General features: G+C 38.1%; 1 protein-coding gene across 4 annotated transcripts; it reads right to left on the reverse strand.

The window, feature by feature from the left end:
* Positions 1-678: 678 nt before the first annotated feature.
* Positions 679-20,014, reverse strand: ABHD18 (abhydrolase domain containing 18). Of its 4 annotated transcripts, XM_059470861.1 has the most exons (14): positions 19,869-20,014; positions 17,711-17,860; positions 17,246-17,354; positions 14,624-14,708; positions 14,043-14,143; positions 12,282-12,360; positions 12,105-12,191; positions 11,614-11,639; positions 9,711-9,849; positions 7,859-7,948; positions 7,469-7,570; positions 6,208-6,586; positions 4,087-4,249; positions 679-3,444 (listed from the first exon to the last, which is right to left on the reverse strand). In XM_059470861.1, exons 3-14 carry the CDS (start codon positions 17,335-17,337, stop codon positions 3,393-3,395), a joined length of 1,395 nt encoding a protein of 464 aa, XP_059326844.1. In that variant the 5' UTR covers positions 17,338-17,354; positions 17,711-17,860; positions 19,869-20,014; the 3' UTR covers positions 679-3,392. The 4 variants fall into 4 exon arrangements, with proteins under 4 accessions (XP_059326844.1, XP_059326846.1, XP_059326845.1 ...); XM_059470863.1 differs by lacking the exons at positions 17,711-17,860; positions 19,869-20,014 and having other exon boundaries at positions 14,624-14,748; positions 17,246-17,307; XM_059470862.1 differs by lacking the exons at positions 14,043-14,143; positions 14,624-14,708; positions 17,246-17,354; positions 17,711-17,860; positions 19,869-20,014 and adding an exon at positions 12,617-12,630.
* Positions 20,015-20,045: the final 31 nt, after the last annotated feature.

Consider the following 20,045-nt stretch of genomic DNA (forward strand, 5'->3'; position numbering starts at 1 on the left):
CAGTCTGAGATAAACAAACTTCCCTGCCCAACCAACAGCAGCTCAGAACAACATTTCAAAAAAAACCAACACAAGACAGAAACAATTAAATTAAAAAAAAGTACCTGGCTCAAAGTGTCAGCAGCTACCAAGCAGACATAGTATTCTGAGGATCCAAGGATTTTCACTTTTCTGTTTTTTAGAAAGTATCTTAATGAGAAGCATTTGACATTCCAGTAAAAAGTAAGAAAAAGCAGCAAGACTCCATTCCTTCATATAGTGTTTCCTTTCTGGAGTAATAAACCACAAGTGATCTATCCTTGCTATAAAAAAAAAGGAAAAAAATCCTGAGTGGTTCCTTTTGAGTTGTTTGGGGGGGGTTAATTTGCCTTGGGGAAAAAACAGATAATGCTCCATCAATTATTAGATGAGTTCTGCACTGGCAAGTGTAAAACTGGAATCACAATGGTATCTTAATTAGCTGATACAAGCTTATTTTCTTTACCAGGTTTCTAGGCATGTAGAAAAACATCAAAGCAGCAGCAGTGTTTGTTGTGAGAAGCTTTTATCATGCCCTGTAGATTACCTGCTCTCCTTGTGCTACAGCCCTAGTAGGGATGGAAAGGATTACAGGATGACAGTGGGATGCATTTTGAACACCTGTTAACAAGAGAGAACAAAACCCCACCCACACCTAAATGTTTTTAGGACTTTTATTGAAAAAATTTAAAACCAAAAAATTACCAAGGCCAGTTTTACAATAAATTTAAGACATACAGAATGGTTTACCTGTTACACAGAAGAAACCTTATTACAATATTTCTCTCATGCAACTCCTGGATTAAAACCATGTTCTCATTTAACATCAAAATGGATTATTTATACTTTCTTAGGATTTAACCTTAAAATATGATTTAAAAAGTCGATTTTCCAAGGGTTAAATACACATACACACCAAGATTCCCCCATTCCCAGACCATCTCCCTATGTCTGATAAGTGGCAGAAATAAACCACTGAGCTCAATTTTCCTTTTTTTTTTTTTTTGTTATTCTAACCTGAGAAATTCCTTAAATAATGCTTACTGGGCTTTCATATTTGGCAACACAACTTCAGTTACAAAGTGCAATTCCTTATTCTTGTCAGAAACCTGTCTTTCAGTGCTTGTCCCAAAAAACACTGTCAGAACCAGGAGTAGAATTTGTCCCAAAAGACACTGTCAGAACCAGGAGTAGAATTTGTCCCAAAAGACACTCTCACAGCAGGATGGCATTATCCTAAACCTCCCCCTGTGCCCTTTTGGTAGGTTAAACCTTGTTAGTAATAGCACTGGGACACTAACCTCAGGATGCAGAGTTCCCATCAGTTGTGTAATTCCCAGTATTGTGCGCTTTGAAAATATTGACTTTGGCATGTTATACTTTGTAGCAGAGTTGATTTTTTTTTGTGCTTACTCCTGGCCTTTACAAAATCTGTCTTTTCTCTCTTGCATTTATTCAAGTCTTTTCCCTTGCCATCAGTTATCTCCCTTTCTCATAGCTGCAACAGAAGCTGGACACAAAACACACAATTACGTTTAAAAAGTCAGAGCTCCAAAAGCTGCTGAACAGCAGACAGTGCTCTGGTAAAGCACTCTCAGTTGATGAATATGCTTGTAAACCCTGTGAATCTTTTAGTCAAGACTCAATTTTAAATTTGTAAGCTTACTAATATTTAATTTCAAACAAAATTTCAAATGTTTGGTGTTTAAACGTGCTAGTCACTTCACACTTGCTCCCCATATACAAAACCAACACTGTCCAAAGAAATAATGAAAAACCACTTGAAAGAAGCAATTTAACTTCCAGCAGACTAGAATCTCTTCTATATTTTCAGTAAATTTGTATGTTACATCATTTGGGTTATTCAGAATTGTTTCTCTTCAGTTTTATCTGAACACACCTGATTTTCAAATGAACAGTGATTACTAGTCCTATCTACCTGACTAAAATCCAAGAGAATATATAAACTGAGCTTTGTTTGCTCCATACTCTGCCTACCAAAAACCTTTACAGTAACCATGGAGATGAAAAGTGCTTGATTGGAAAGGTGCAGAAGTCACATATCCTGAGAAATGGCTGCATTTTTCTGTTTGTTTCAGAATAATCCTGGTTGTAATTGTTCTAAATACTGAAGTGTTTCAGTTTTCAATTTCTCTGCAGATTGGTTTAAAAAAAAAAAAAAAAAAGAAAAAAAGATGTGGAGAGATACCCACACAGTTGGTACATGAAAACACATGACAACCTTTTATTCTGCTGTAATTTGTTGGCATTTTTGATCCCAAAAGAGGAAACAACAGAAACAACAGACTTTGGATTTTCTTAAATGTGTTCAAAATCCAAATTTCTTTATTTTCCATCCAATTAAATTAGACAAGTGTTGAAAAATAAGGAGCAAACCTAACTGTTTCAATAACCTTTAGTCTCCCATTTCTTTTAAATTATACAGTGCAAGTGTATTTTGCATATCAGCACTGAGTGCACTTTAGAAAGGACATCTGTTGAAGTATTTCCAACAGGTCTTTATAGCACCATATAATCTGCTGTCAATTTAACTGCTTAGAAAGTAAAATGATATTTCTATTTCATCTATCAATCCAAAAAAAGAAAATAAACCTGAAAGCTTATGTTATCCAACTGAATTAATGTAAACAATTAATTACCAGACACTTGATTTTCACTTATTCCAGTTTTTTGTTGATGAATTGCTACATGATCCTTCTGTAATGGCACGGTTTAATTCAGTGGCAGGAAAACTTCACAGATGTATTGAATGAAAACATCTCTCTCTCACTTTGACAATCCAAGGAAAAGTCTCTCTTTGCAAGATGTGGTGCTGAGCCCTCTGCTGAGGCTCATTTTCAATTCATAATTGAAGAGAAAAGCAGTGACAAACACAAGAGGCTGAGTGCTGGCAAAGCCACGGTACAACACAACAGGAACAGCAAGGCCGTGAGGAAGCGAGAGGTAACCGAGGTATCTGGAACAAACCAAAACTGCACCAAACACAAGGGAGCAGCTTAGCCCACAGCACATTTTACATCCTTCCAATACTTAATTGGTTTGTTTTCTATTGACACAGGATTCAGAATTTATTCAGAATTGAAGGAACACACCACCTGATTAGACATGGAGTACATGAACCATCCATGCACTGACAAAAGCTGCTGCTGTTTTTTCACAGGTAACGCTGAAGCAGCTATGTCAGAATGGCACTGGGCTGTAATGAAAGCAATGCTGGTACTTCACCACTTCTGGTAATTGTTACCTACAACAGTCAGTGACCATCTGCTCAACACTACAAGAGGCTTGTTTTCTAAACATGAGTTCCAGTAAGCTGAATTACAAATGAGATCAGTCTGAATGCATTAGAAAGATCACATGGTGTATTTCTGGAGGAAGCGGTCAAATGCATCGTAAATTGCTTGTCTGGAACAGGAAAAGAGAACAGAATTTGTATGATCTGGGAAAAGGCAGATAGAAGTGGCATTTTTCCATATATTTACAAATATGTCTACAAAGCTATCATCACAACTTCAAAACAGTGTTCAGTAAAAATGTGGTATCAGGTGGTATTTTCTCCTTCCCTTATTTCTAGGATCTCTCACTTCAATCTAGTAATACATTTGTGTTTCAGGAATGAGTGGGACTATTTTCCAACTTCAATGCAACTGGAAATGTAGATGAATTAGGAGTTTTCTACTCAAACACATCATCGACCTGCACAGCTTGAAATTTTTGAGCAACTATCATAAAAGTGAGGCTGAAGTTTTAAATAGCAATAAATGACTGGTTAGCATACATTGACCTAATATAGTGCTATTCTTTTTGTTCTTGCTTAGACTTCCTAAATTATGTGTACAGTTCTTCCTAATCCCTTGTATTTTAAAATTACCAGCACAAGTATTTAACTTTTTGAAAACTACAGAACTGCCCTCATAAAACTGATCTACATAACTGTCTTTAGAAAATCAAAGCTTGACATTGCTAAGGCACAAATTCATGCAAGTACTACTTACTGAATTTTGATTAAATCTAAAATTTCATTTTAACCCTTTCTGTTCACCTCACCTGAAGAGTCCTTGTTTGAAGAGGTAGGCACTGACATGACCTCCATCCAGATACCTGATTTCACAGCCTGGCCAGATCTCCTGCAGGCTGCGCACGCCGGTGCGAGGGATGTACGCATCCTCCTTGGCTTGGACCACTATGATCAAACTTGGGTCAACTGGAACTAAGGGACAGCAAAGCACAACTGAATTCATCTGGGCTAAGAAATAGAAACACAGCTGAGATTTCTGTTGTCTGAATGCTGTTTTCACAAAAAATTCAATTATTTGAAGCTTTAATAAAATTACATGTTATAAAATCTCCAGCAGAATTTATCTGGTTTTTGATGTTACAGTGGTGAGGCCATCAGTGGAAAAACAAACTAGCCTTTACCCTTCCCACCCCTAGAGCAGAAATTCCTCCAAGACTTGTGAAGTTGACAGAAGAATTCTCTTTCCTCTTATCAACAAAACTCTAGAGCATTCCTGTCAGTTCTTTGAGATCCCTTTTTATTGGCAAAAAGAACTATGGATTTCAACAGAGTAGAAGTTTCATATATTTTTCCCCTCAAGGAGGAAAAAAGAAAACTTTTCATACAAGAGGTCAGAAAGTACAGCCCATGTTCACTTCCTTTTCTGTTTCCTACATGGTTTACTTGCAATATAAAAATCCCAACATATTGTTATACATATTTATTACTCATAAGCAGAACTGCATCAATCAGATTACTAGCAGGATGATGTTGAGAAAAATAACACTAAAATTATGTTGAACACAGAACATTTCTCCTTCAAAAAGAAAATATGTGATAAGTTAAAGGGTGACCAGCCAAGATGTCTGGCATTGGGGTATCACAAATAATTTAAACCCTTCCTTCTTTCATACTAAATCATATATAGAGAATATGCAAAGCTAAGATAAATTCAAGTCTTCCATTCAATTTTCCATGAAATCTGAGCATTAGGCAGATTTTCTGAAGCTCCAAGGATACCCTGGCAGGGAAAGCAAAGTCTCCCAGAGAATGACAAAACCTGGGAGACTACTGACACAATAGACTCCATCACTGACAAGTGCATCAGGGTCACAGATCCTTTTCAGTTCCCAGAAAGGTCAGTGCTTAGCTAAGTGATACCTGGGCAAGTCTAGATAAACAGGAAAGTCTGCACATGGAATAAAACTTACAGAGCTTTTTCTGTCTACTGAAATAACTTTAAAAGCTTTAAGGAAAGCACTTCTTAAAGTGGTATACCAGTGAATACTACTGGTATTCATCACAAAACATCTCTGGCTAGCAGTGAAAGAATCTACACTGGTGTAGATTCCTTTTATTCTGTGTTTCCTTTTAATTATTTGGAACACTTATTTAAATCTAAACACTTGTACAATGGAGTACAGAACGCCAGGATTAAGAAATGAGGTGGCACAGGGGCTCAGTACCAAGAAAGCTTTGACACTAAAAGACAACTGTGTCTGAAGTGAAAGCACGTTGTAGGAGATGCCCTCAGCATCAGGTTCATGCAGAGCCAAACCACAAAAGGAATTCTGAGCCCCCACTCCAGCAGAACCTTTTAAGGAGGCTGTAGGAGCAATCACTCGTTTGCCTTGCTGCAAAGGGTTTGGCCAAGGAATGCTGGACTACAGCTCCCCCTGTATGCTGTGCCTGTCCTGGGAAACATTCAGCAGCCTGCAGAAGGACCCCCAAAATGTTTTTACTGGCAGTATCATTCAGACTTGAGGTTCAGTTATGCAGGCTGCTTTCTATCCTAATTCAGGGTGAGATTTCTGCTTGAAAAACCTTATTAATTAAAATTTATTACTCCTAGGTATTACTCACATCACACAGGTGTTTTCTTCCTTTAGATAATACAAATTTGCACTAATTCATATCTGAAAAAAGCCACTGCAAGGAAGAGGAGAAAAATGTGCAAAGATACTGAGAGGCGATTATTTAATTAACTTTCTCATTAGCTGGCCATCAAGAAGGAACAGACAAACAATTAGGAAATGGAGTAGTAAATAGACACTACAGAATGATGCTCACAATATTTCCACATGTCAGCAAAGATGCCATCAGGTAAGAAAATGCCTTCCTCCCCAGTGTATTTTATTCAGCTTTCCACCCTGAAACAAAGAGATACATACCTGGGAAGTTTGCTACGTGGGTACATTCATCCATTACTCCCTTCATGAACATTAAGGATTCTCTCTGTAAAGTGTCACTCCTTCTCCTTGTGTTTATCCTGTGTCCTTGTGGGCTGGTTAAGTTTTTATTGCTACTGCTACTGGTGGAAAAGGTTTGATTTATGCACTGCATTTTAGGAGCATCTTGCATTAAGAGTCCTTCTGAAGAGGCACTTAGAACACTTCTATTTGTGGCAAAGCTGGGAACAGATTCCTTAGATACTGTGTCATTCAAGGACTCAAAGCTGAATATTCTGGAAGTCATGTCCATGTCTGCCAGACTGTCCACACTGTCAGGGAAGTTCTTCACAAAGTCTTGGCCCATCTTGAAAGAATCCGTCTAAACAAAGACAACAGGTAAGGGTTTCTTCCTTAAATCAGTTGGTAATTTTATTTTTAAGATGAGGTCATAATTTAAAAATTTTATTTAAACTTTAAAAAGACACTACTAGCACTCCTCACTTCTATTTTCAGCTTGCAGGTCATTCAATGAAATCCTGATCATCATAACCTCTTGATAATTTCATTCTACATTTCTGTCAGTTTAAAAGAATGCAGGAGGTACTTACATATATAGAAGTTTGTGATATAAACAATTGTTTTTCTTTCTATATTAAACTCTGAATTTGTAATTGCAGTCATTTAAGCTTAAATGACCTAATAATAATAATTATAGAAAAATTAACATATGCAACCAGGTCTAATCTTATGTTTAAGACTGAAAAATTGACAGTCTCTAAATACTAGAGTGACACAAGCTGAACATCTTGAAAAACATTACTTCTTTTCATTTTGTCTTCCCCATCAGTGCATTTGACTTAAAAATGACAAGTGCCCAAGTAACAACTATCTGCTCATCTTCTGCTGCTGTGAGGTATTAGAAAAAGAACTATGACAAAGGCAAGAATCTTAGGAGAAAAAGAAAAAAAAAGGCATTTATCAGAATTTTGATAGAACATATTTTATGTTGCAGATTACACTGTGATCAAAGGAAAAGCTTGTAGCAAGGGCTACACTTTAAATTCATTATACAAGCAAAATATTAGTTTTGTTTTTCAAGTTTTTCCTTCAAAGACTAAATTCATCAAAGCATAAAGAAACAACATGCCAGTATGTTCTAGCTAAGAACTGTCTGCTTTTAGTGGAAGTAAAAAGAAGTTGCATTATTTGCTAGATTTGCACGTGTAAATATTAGCAGCTGGGTAAAATAAACCATACTTACTCCACAGTATTCAAGCATTTGAACGATTTCTTCTTCATACACAGTTTGTGTGAAATACTGTTTCTCCAGCTCTCTCCAGTTCACTGCCTTACTCAGCACACCCTGAGATGAAAAACAGAAGTATTCAAGTAAAGTATTACAGATAAAACCCAGAGGTCATTCTAAAATAATGATACAGGCAGGAAATTCCCCTGTTCCTGTCCTGATTTTTTCAGTGCAATTCTGTTCCCAGACAGCCCTCAGAACTATTGCAATCAAAGCACAAGCACATGTTATAACACAAGACATGGAATGCCACCTCCCCTGTGGCCAGCCCAAATATTTTAATTTACATTTCTGATTATAATCCAACATATTAACAAAAAATGTATTTTGGAATTTGTTAATTACCGTAGTGAAGACTGCAGAGGCTGTTGACCAGGAAAGACATGGGATCAATGGCAATGGTTTGGGCCAGTTTGTCACTGCCAGTGAAGCCATCTAGAATCAAAGGCACTTATTACACATTTTAATATTGAATTCAAAATATGGTAAAAAGAACTCTCTCATCTTCAGTTTCTTTGTTGACATGGTATTAATGAAACATGTGGTGCCAAAGAGTTAAGGACTGTGGCAGCTGGATATACTTTCACCTGTTTAGAAGTTACTATCTACTTCCAATGATATTTTAAAAAATAAATGTTGCTCTGGAAAGGACTCATTTCAAGGCTGAATATCATTTGGTTATAAGAATTCCCAATGGAATATTTACTAAATATTCCATTTATTACAATTAAAATTCAATTAATTATATTTGTAATCCATTAATTACCATTATAACTATAAAAACTAATACAAGCTATTACTTGTTTAAAACCATAAAAAAACTTCTATAAAGCTCTCCACCAAGCTCTTGCAAGTTTATTTCAAGGCAAAACGAAGGCAATCTATGAGAAGGACTATTTAAAATTCTTTACTTTCAAAATCTGTATGCAGGAAACAAAATTTGAAGGAGAAGTAACTCAACATGTTAAGAGCACTCTTTTTATGTCCTTTAAGTTTGAATTATTACTTTTTTTAAATTATTACTTATTATTACTTACTTTTGCATTAGTTCTCAGAACATATTTTTGTGACTATTCTGTTTATCCCAGAAGAAGCCAAAGCAAGTTCAATGCACAAAACTTCCCCATATGATATGTTCTTGACAAATTTTATTTTATTAATATGAAACACCTCGTGTCTGTTCTAGATGTTCCAATAAGTGGATTTATGCAACTGAGCTCTAATTCTATTCTAATTATTTTTATTAATAAAAAGTTACAAGAACCACACATATCTATTTTCTGATTCTGTCCAGTGGAAGTCTCTTCCCTTTAGTGGAACTGAATCAATGCTTACAACCCTCCATTGTAAAACACACTCTGTAGAGGATCAACATCAAATATCACTTATTTCACAGAATTTTCTGATTCAGCAGGGTGATGTTGAACTAAACCAAAGGTGCTCTGTACATTTATGACATTTACAGTTATAAAACTGTGCTTTAGGGGAATATTTTCCTTTTGGGAAACACTACCATTACCATTATTTACTGAGCTCCTAACAAACAAAGGTAGGTATGTTGTTTTAATCAGCTTTGCCCCTGTGTCTCACAGAGCTGTGAGAATCTGCAGAGACACAAGCAGTAACATTTTAACTGTGCATTATTCTTTCCTTAGTGATTCCACTGCTGGTTTAGTCTGAGCATGCACAGTGTCACACAGAAAATGTTATCCACCTCACCACAGAAATCCCTGATCAGTACCAATGATCACTGACACCAAAAATCACCTCAATTACAACATGCCTACAAAGAGGGGGCATTTCACACAATGCGTTCAAACACAAAGGTTTAAGCAAGAAGAAAGGAGGAAAAGAGGGAGAATTAGCAATCGATCAGTGCAGACTTTCTTTCAGCAAACATTTCTGCCCCCCACCCTTGTGGAAAAAAAAACAATTATGTGAGAAGTTTATATTCTTATTAAGCCTGCTGGGAGCTGGCTGACAAAGGGCTCTATGATTTGTCAGTACATATTAAGGATTATACTAATTCAGCACCACAGAACAGGAGAATTGCCAACAATTTGTTTCTCATGACTCCAAGCGTTTATTTTAAAGCACTTCTGAGACCAACATTGTAAAACAAATTATTTCCGTATGCTACATGATCAAATGAGAAGTTAAAAGAAAAAATTACTGAACAGGAGATATAAAAGCTTACATGTCCTCCCATGGATATTCCAGTCATCCCTAGGGGTCCATAGCCTTCTCTCTCTAGCCAGTGCAAAAGAGCTGCCGATTCTAGAATTAGAGCTCCTCCCATCACAAACAGGTCCGAGACATTTTTTAAACATGACCGTCTTTTCTCCCCAGAAAAGGAAAAGAGAGGGTTTATTTTCTAAGATTAGACTCTGACAGTTCTTATCATTCTATACAGACTTTTATACACAGCTTCAGCACAATCTCAGAGAATTTTGGAGCTGAACTCCTGTTGATTCAACAGGAGGAAAAAGCAAGCCCAGATTTTCTGACACCTGTAAATTTTGTCTAAATGAGGACTAGAGATAGACACCTGCCTATGCTTTTAATGTAATATCACTGACAGCTTTGTCTTTTGGAAACAATTACCAATATTAGCACCTCACTAGCAGCAGTATTCTGTCCTGTAAAGTTGTAACAGATATTTTAGAAATAGAATCAAAGTGATACAGTCCTAGGCGTACACTAGCTTGTTTGCAGAAACAAGGATTTTTTTTTTTCTTATTTACCTGTTTTACACCATTGAAAAATTGCACACAACATTTGAAGAGCAATCAGAATGTCAGCTTTGGAAGCTCTCATCAGTGTCACTGTAAGACTGAAACTGTAAAGTGGGAAGTTTGTCACGGTATTGAGAATTCTGCAAAGAACTAAAACACAGAAGACACAAAACAAGTAGAAATCTATTTGGCTGAGCCATCAGAGGGACTCTAAAAATAACAGACCTCTAACTTGGGGAGTGGGGCTGAGGATTTTCAGTACCACAGCCAGGTTACAAAGGGCTCCTGGCCTCTCCTGCCAGTATGCCAGCGTCACATTTGCGACACTCTGAAGCACAAGGACAAAGCTCACTGTGAAGTCACACAGAAATGAGCAGAGCTGCTGCAGAGCAGCATTTACAGCCTAATGCAATTCTCTGCTACAGCTCAGTGAGATTCCTCAGCCCTCTGCAGCTGCTGTATTTACTGAGCACTGTCACCTGTTACACTGGGGCTGTGTGACCCTGGATTGGAGAGTGACAATCACCTACTGGGGCATTAGAGTCCCCAATACTGGAAATTAACCTACCAATGGATGTATTCCAGCACAAGCTTCCTCCTGTCATTGTCCCATAATCTTACAAAAAACACCTTCTCTGTGTCTTCTAGTCATGTTAAATGTCTGAATTAGGATTAAAAAGGATTAAAACACCAACTCATGTTTGGACTTTCAGAAATATTGGGAGACAAAGCTTTGCCTCGGACACGCATCCTGCTGAATTCTGATAATAAATCTGTGGTTTGAAAAATGTAAAAACTAAAAAAACCAAGACTGCTAATTGTCAATTCCAATTTAAGAAACTGACTGAAGAAATAAACCCTGTAAAATACTGAATATTGCATAGTGTCCTGACTAACAACCAATCAACACCAGGTTTATATGCCTGCAAATTGCTAAAAGGTCTTGGAAAAGCAAAATCGTAGCAATTATCATTTATTATGTAAATGATAATGGAAATATGCTATGTGAGCAAAGATTATTCAGAGCTGACTGAAATATAACAGCAGCACTTGTACTGCAGTCGTGAGTCAGGAATATAAAATGGCCCTGGCTTTTACTCACACAAGATGTTTGCATCTCACTCATACTGCAAGTGCATCTTGTGCAAACTTCCCTGATCCCTGAGATCTCCTAACACAACACCCAAAGCAGTTTAGCAAAGAGCAGACAATTTCCAATTTCACATAGGCAGGCTACAAGTGGTTTTTGAAATGTTTTTTTCTTAATAAGCCATCAAAGTTTAAACAACTATTGGCTCAAAAGAGAAGAAAAGAAAAGCAGTATTTTAAACACATGGTATCCATAAATGTAACAGGAATACTTACAATTGATCCTTAGGTTTTCTACAGCCATGTAAAGATTCCAGTTAAAGAAAGTAAAAAAGGTTTTAAATAACATGGATAAATAGCATGAATTAATTGAAATTTGGAATTTAAACTCCCATTGTTTAATTGTCACTGCAATAAATTCAATCTATTTCAATGATGCAGTTTGCAACATTTTACTGCTGTCAGATATATGGGTAGGAAAAAAGTGTAACTTGAGATCCTATTTAATGAAACAGAATAATATTGCTATACAAGATGACAGAACAAAACTTGATTGTTTTTTAAAAAAACCCACCTAAATCTGAAGTGGTAACAGCAAGTTTCTCAGAAGTTACCTGAGGCACCATAGAATTGTGCTTCACATAATGGCCATACTTTCCTAGCTTCTAGCCACTGGGTACTAAAAAGTTGATGTTTTATGAGTATGGTAACTCTTCTAGCTTCCAGAGGGGACATTAGAGTAACTGCTGTGTTTTCCACAAAAGGATATAGTAAGGATTTTCTAGCAGCAGGGAAGCCATAGAGGCTTCTTTGATCATTGGCCGTGCCATTAACGTGCGTCTCCTCCAGAAGTGCTGAAGACAAGATGCACAAACAACACAGATAAGGCAAAATTTATCATTTCATTTCTCAATAACAATTAATTTTACATTTTCTACACTCACATGGTCTCCAGTGCCTGCTAAATGAATGCACACAGGTCTGTGCTTGCCATTCCATCTTCTGGGTATGATGAACTGAAATCTGTGAGAAAAAAAACATCTATTTTAGCAGAGTAAGAATATTTATTAACAAGCTGCATCGAGAGAAATTAATTAAAAAGCAAAACCAAAACAACAGAAGTATTTGTAACCCATGCAGGCAAACTGCCAGCAATTCAGCAACATCATTTGTCATGAACACATTCAGCAAACAAAGGAATCTGAAAGTAGGACAGAAGAAAAGCCAAACAAGAAAAGGAGCCAAGATGAAAGATCATGTTCCTAAAAAAGACTACTACCTCATCATCACAATTTAAACTTTGCAGAGTGGAGAAATGCAACTTCAGATAAAGAGCAGCCTAAACAAGCATGTCCAGCTCTCCTAGGCATCATTGCTACTTTTCTCCTGAAGGCACAACAGCTGAAATTGAAGATTAAGATGAGTAATAAATAAAAAAATGATCAAAACCCCAGCATACAAACCATGAAATTATTCTATACACTCAATAACAATCAATTAATGTCTTCTGCTGCTACTTATTTACAATTTAAACTACTGAAAAAAAAATCCCTTCTGAGCCACCACTGTTTTCCCCACAAGATGGAGCACTGTTACCTACAAGAGTGTTACACTTCAGGAAATATTCATGAGGGAAATCTGTACATCTTGAAGGAAATTTCAGGGAAATTTGTACATCTTGAGGGAAATTTGTACAACTTTCCAAACTGTCACAATTCTGGTCAAAGTAACAATTATCATAACTTGGCTAAAAAGCACAAGAGAGCAGAGATAAGGAAACAATGAGCATATTGCACTGTCCAGTGCGGCACTAATTAGTTTGGTAATGTTAACAGTTTCTTTCTCTAACTAGTAGAGGTAGAACAGAACTGATTTCTTGAATCAAGATTTTTCTCGCATTCCTTAATGTTCCATGCTTCAGCACACATACAAAAACCAACCAGAATTACTGACAAAATTTCCAATGTCAGTATCAGCTCGATGTTTACATTTAAACTCAACTTTTATGTTTATGTTATGAAACAAACAAAGTCTGGGAAAAAAGATTCATCATGACAGTTCAGCACCAAACTAAAAACAAACAGAAATTCTGCTCCATTTGCAAACCCACTCCTCATCTGCAAAGAAGTGTTAGTGTGAAACCAGCACTGTTAGGGAGCCTCCAGTTTTCTGTAAGAATGCTTTTTTTCACTTTCTTTTGTTTGTATGCCAAGTAAGAAAGGAACTAGATTCTCTGGCTACAATACAATAAGCTTGTTACTTTATCACACATACAAAATTTTTGTATTCAATGGAAATGGAAAGCTGGAAAGGCTCCTTCAAATACAACACAATATGCTTTGATATGAACAGCTTCTCCTGCTACATATAAAACAATAATTACTGTTCCTCATTTCCAGCATCCCCCTCATTTGCAAAACCCAAACCAATAATTCAAAAAACTCAGGGTATTCCACAGCTTTGTGCAATATGATTTCTACACTAAAAAAAACCAACAAAACAACCAAAGCCAAACCACCAAAGCAAAAAAGTAATACTTTGCTAGTGGATATATTTTTTTAAATACATAGATTGAACTATCACATGAATAAGATTTATTTTAAAGATTGTTTGCATTGCAATCAATTAGCTGCACAATAAAACTACTTACAGACCATTATTTCCCTGCAGCACTAATTTCAGAAATACCTGCTGGTTTCTCTTACCTTGCTACAAGAGATTCCACTGGCAGGATACCTGGCACACAATGAGCCAAGGGGGAAATGAAGTGCCCCTCAAGGATTTTACAGTCTGATTGCCCCTCAACCTGCAGAAAGAAAGGGACAATAGCAATAAATATTCTGTCAGTCTGTAACTTGCTCTGAAAGCAAATTTCCTAAAGTAGGATTTGTTATAGCATAAAAAACTTGCTTAGAAAACCCCAAAGCTGAGGCCTACTCCTAAAAATTTGTTATCAACAGAGTCAAAACACTTGTTTTCAACTTTGCTTTTATTAAATAACCTTTTACAAGAATCAAACAAAGGTGTAATGCTGCCCCATTTTAAATACATTTGATAACAGACTAAGTTTTGAACACTTTTTGAGTTTTAACATTTGACATCTCACTGCCCAACTATTGTGGGGAAAAAAAGCATCTGTGCAGGCACTGCTTTAGTCCCTATTTCCTTCTACTCTCTTCTAGCAGCCTATAAAAGTAGCCTGGTGTTAAGCTTCAAGTTATTTCACCTTTTATACCCTTAGGAAAATAAATGTAGTTAAATCACATCATCTCTTGCTTTGAAGTACCTTGTCAATGAACACTGGGTAATCTTTGGAAACCAGCTTCTGGCATTTTTCCCTGTTTCCAATAATCTTTCTGAATTCAAATATTCTGTTGAAAGGAAACAAGTAGAGAAGATTCAACTTTTAATCTAAAAAAAAGAAGAGACATATTTATATAAAATTTCAGGAGCTAAAGTAAGCCACAAACAAAGAAAAGTTATGAAGCCAGCATTGTATTTACAGATTAATCAGGCCACCACAGGATGCTTTTAAGTTAAAAAAAGTCTCAGGAACCTTGCTGGGAAACAGAAAACTAAGAGGCAAATCTGATTGCTTTCTTCTGCTGGTTAAATGGGCTGCAGAGCCACACAGAGTAAATAAAACAAAACCCTTCTCAGAGGTACACAGTGAGAGGACGAGATTACTGAAGGACATGAACATTCAAGAGGCAATGGCTGTGTGCTGCAATGTAAGAAATCCCTCCTGGAGCAAAGTGAAAGATTGCTTTCACAGTTAAGCACATGAAAAAATAACCCAGGGAAACTATAAATGATCTTCATCCTCAAGGGATGGAGTGCCAAGAGACTTGAAGAAACAAAGAAACAAAACAGGGATTTTGACTTGATGCTCTCACATTGGCCCCTTCAACCTTAAATACTCCATAACTTGCTCATTCCTATGCTCATAAATACACATTTTACCTGACAATCTGAGTGAAAAGTACAGAGAAATGACCTCTTCACCTCCCCAACACCACAGAAAACCCAAAGAATGGAAAGAAAATCCAGTTTATCAGCACACAAAAAATAGCTCTAGTTTTTACCCTTTGCTTTTCTTATGGAAAACAGCAAGTGCATTAAGTATTCCTGAGCAAGCAAAGGTAAGGATGTGAGATGTGAGTGTGGAGGGTAAGCTAAATGAAGAGATGTTTTGTTTGACAATAAAACTTCTAAAAATACTGCATTTGTTTTTTCTAGAGTTAGGTGCATACTGAAGGCTAAATCTCACCTCTGCTGAGGAATTTCAACCCTTGCTAATGAGTTGAAGACAAAGAGTTTGGATATTACCATTCACCACATCAAGGGTGAGCACACAAAATTTCAGATTAGGCACAGCAGTCTGTCACTCAGTCTTGGATAAGACTGAATAATGATCACTCACCATCACAGTGATGGGCTAACAAACAAAAATAAAACCCCTCCTCCCACGAGGCAGTGTGAGGAGTCAGGAGAACACAGCATTCCTCCTCCTTCATCCAGGTGAAGCCAGGCTGCTGGGGAACAGCTCATCATCCTCCCAGTCAGGGGCAAAATAGAACAAATCTCTTCCTCTTTTCAGACCAGCTAGCTTGCCTCCTGCTTCCCCCTCACTTTTGATCTGCTGGGAGAGGGGTTTCCCCTGGATGAAGAAGGAACTGTAGCTGATATCACTGCTGCCACCAGCAACACTCCCCTGCTGCTGTTTGGTGTGGGTGTGATCACCCTCCAGAGCCCAGGCAGGCCTTAAACTGGGGAGCAGCAGCATCAGGCAGAGGCTCCCTGGATGGAGACACATTTGGACTGGAGGGAGATGGAGATGGGGCACTGCAACTTGCCTGTGTCTCACCAGGAAGCCCAAGGTCTTTACAAGAGAGGGGTTGATAACATGAAAGCATCCCACTTTGGATACACACATGGAATAGAACACAGAAATGCTGCAACCAAAACAAACCTCACTGGTTTTGGTTATTCCAACCAAAGGCAAGATTCCCATTTTGCAGGAAAGTCTGCTCTTTAAGAGAAATATCAACTGAAGAGACACACAAAGCAATCCAAGTGCCATTTCCACATCAGATCTTGCACATGGACTTAAAAAAAAAACAAGCTCCCATAAAACTCCACTGCTATCCAGTGCACAAAGTTTTATTTCAGTAGTTTTCAAATGTTTCTTTATTGATTTTCGTATACATAAAAGTGAGCTTATTAAATGCAGGTTTATAATTTCTTATCTAAACACTGCACAATGCAGAATATATATACTGTCACTTCATTTTTATACTCAAGAAATACAAATGCTCAACTTTATCTTTATATACTTAAGAAATACAACTTCTTAACTTTATCTTAATAGTAATTAATAAAAATAATCAAATGCTTAAAAAATTAAGATACTTCAATTTTTTCCTTATTTTAAAGACAACTAAAAAGAAAGATTTTGCTGCTTTGGGCTGGGAGAGAAACTTCTGATTAAATCTTACACTTTTAAAACTAATTAGGAAGTTACAGAAAGATAGCAAGAACCACTTTAATGTTAAACAGAAACAATTCTTCTGCAGAAATTTGTCAAGTTTTGCTTTTGGAAAACACTTGCAGAGATGCTGTTTCAAGTATGTCATCAGATAAACACCAGTAAAAACTTAGTTGGACACACAGACATTCTCTCAAGAAGATCCTCATTAAACAGGAAAAAAATTGGAAATCCTTTAAAGGCTTCTTTTAAATCCAGTTACTCCCTTGGTACAGAAACACATGATTTCTGGAACAGAACCAACTTCAACACTTCTGCTATTTTAAATACAGGATAGCAATTACTGTTGCTACTTCAAGGGTTGGGTTATTTTCCTTTAAAGTAACATTTCATTGATGCTGTTACTTTTGAACAAGTCACCTTTTCAGATCCTCTGGCTTTCCCCATCCTCTGATGAACAGTTTAGTGAGGAGAAGCTTTCGGTACAAGACATCTAATTTACTCACACCCATTAGCAGCACACTGTCATCTGGGGAAAAAGCAGAGGTAAAAACAAGGCAGTTAAAATCCACATTATTTTATTCATTGATTGTAAGAAAGAGGAAGGAGGGAAGCAGAAGAAGCTTTCTGCTACAGAGAAAGTTCATTTTTGTAACCTTGCCTTCCTTGGTGCAGTAAACATCCTAATGCTTATTTTATGTGTTCCTTTCCAATTTTGATATTTCTTATCAAACTGATGCTCCTCCCACTCCTTTCTGGGAAGAAATCACACCCTCAAAATCCTTGCCAGGACCATTTCTCTTTCTACAAATACACCAGCTCAAACAGAGCTAAATCTACCAAGATTTTAGGCAAGCTGAGTATTATTTTCAAAGCAATACTTACTGAAGTGAACAGGGAGCCACTGCTGAGCTCTTCCAAGGAAGAAGGAAGAAAAAAAACCAAAACAAATACAACTAAAAAGAAGAATTTAAATCTGGTTTCTTGGTCAGCAGGATACAGGTTACTCAGTTAAAGTCCAGGATCTGTGTGCACCTAAGAAAAGAGCAGATTTAATAATCAAACATTTGGTTACTGAGTTCACTTCAGGCATTTTCTACTATTTCCAGATCTCTCCATACTAAATGTACTCCATAAGCTCATCACACTCCAAAATAGTGAAATTTAATTTCTGGGTTTTTGAAATTTTATTTTCATCCAAAAGCATTTATTCTGCCACACTCCAATATGGTCATTTTTAAAAATAAACTTGTTTGACTACAACAAGTCAAAATTGTGATCAGATTAACAAAAACATTCCTCTGCACTTCTAGAAAGCGAGCATTTAAGAATCAATATACAGCATAAAAAGGAGAACTCTCTAGAGAAAACCTAGAATAAATTACTATTAAGAGAAATTATAGGCACTTGAATTTTAGAACAAGCATGCTAGAAAGCCCCAATGGCTCTAGGATGGTTCAATCACCACAGGATAAAAACAAATACATGAAATGAGCAGAAAGTCACAGTGGGGATGCTTTGTTTTAAAACATGAAGATGTAGATTTTGCTTTGAGTCCGAAGTCTGGTCTGACAAGCTCTCTGCTGCACCAAGGGAGTGCCAAAACAACTTTCTAGGCAAGTGCATTATATTTAAATGTAATATTGATTGAGGCAAAAGCTTTCTCTCATCTTCTCCTCTGCTTCATTGATGGAATGGAGCCTCTGAAGTAACTCTTGATATTTCAATTAATCAGAATCAAGATAAAAGCACTACTGGAAAGAATACAGGAAACACTAAATCGAATTTAAAAAAAATTCCTAGTATGTGTAGTATGCTGCATAGAACTTCTCAGAAATATCAGTGAGATAAAAATTGGGAGGATTGCCCCTACTGTATCTCTGTAACAAAAGGGCAGGACATGCTCCAGTCACTGCCCATCCATGCCTGCATGGCAGGACAACTACAAACAATTTTAGTGCCAGGAAAGGCAAATCCAGCTGCTGGAGGCTGAAGTTTTATAATTTCACATCAACAGGAGTATTTCAGCAGTGAGGATTTGAAATGAATGAGAGAATCAGGGAAGGCTGTTTCAGAATTCAGCTTGATTTCCTCCACTTGGCAGCTCCCATGCCACATCCCGATCCCGCTGTGAGACAGGTCAGCTGGAAGCAGTGACCTGCTAACGATGCTGAGGAGCTGTGTGGCCCTAGAGACACGATCTGTGCCATGAATCTTGAATGAATATACTGTTAACACAGAAAGCTTTACATAACTGCGAGCTGTGAATGGAAACCGCAGCAGATACAAAAGCACGCTAAGAAGAAACATAGAAACAGACACATAAACTCATCCAAAACCCAGCACGTAAAAGGTCAGCTCTTGGTTTTTATCCGTGCAAAGAGCTTCGGTTACAAGAAAATCAGCCCTGCAAAGTACAAGGCCCACAGTGTAGTTTCTATTCTATACATGGATGTGAAAAAGCCACCGAGGCTGTTTTAGAAGGCGGAGCTGCCAACTTCCCTACCCTCCCTCTCTCTATTTAAAAAAATCTCCCTTACAATTAACGCCAGCTCCTTTTCTGATAGAAGAAACGCCTGCTTAGGAATGAAAGAAATCACACAGAAGTCACGCCAAGGCAGACACAAGCCCCACAACAACTCCACAAAACGGGACGGGCACGCAGGAGCCGGAGCATAAACAACGGGGCCTAAAGCAGGGCTGCGAGCAGCTCCCTGCCAGCCTGACCCGAGCACTGCAAGGGGGCAGGTGCGATCTCAAACCTCTGCCATTGCCCGATCTCAAACCTCCGCCATCCCCCCCAATCCAAAACCTCCGCCATCTCCCCCGATCCGCAGCCCCAGCCCCCGCAGGAAGGGGCGGCAGGAGGCAGGACACGGACACGGCCACCGCCACCCCTCCACCCGCCTCAGCTCGCCCCGGGCCGGGCAATGCCGTGAGGGGGAGCGGCTCGGGCAGCTCCCTCCTGCCCGCCCTCCGCGGGAGCCGCTCTGGCATCGCTCCCCCAGCCCGGCCCGGCCCGCGAAGGTCACCCGCTGCTCACCCGAAGCGCTGCCGCTGCTGAGGCACCACATAGGAGGGCGGGAGCGGGAATTGGAGGAAGAAGATGAAGAAGAGGAGGAGGAGGAGGAACAGGGGAGGGCGAAGGGCGGGACGGGGACGGCGCGGACGGGACGCGGCTCACGCGCCCATGGCGCTCGCGTTCCGGCGCCCCCTGGCG

The sequence above is a fragment of the Ammospiza nelsoni genome, chromosome 4 (genome assembly GCF_027579445.1).
Source record: "Ammospiza nelsoni isolate bAmmNel1 chromosome 4, bAmmNel1.pri, whole genome shotgun sequence".
Taxonomy (NCBI): Eukaryota; Metazoa; Chordata; class Aves; order Passeriformes; family Passerellidae; genus Ammospiza; species Ammospiza nelsoni.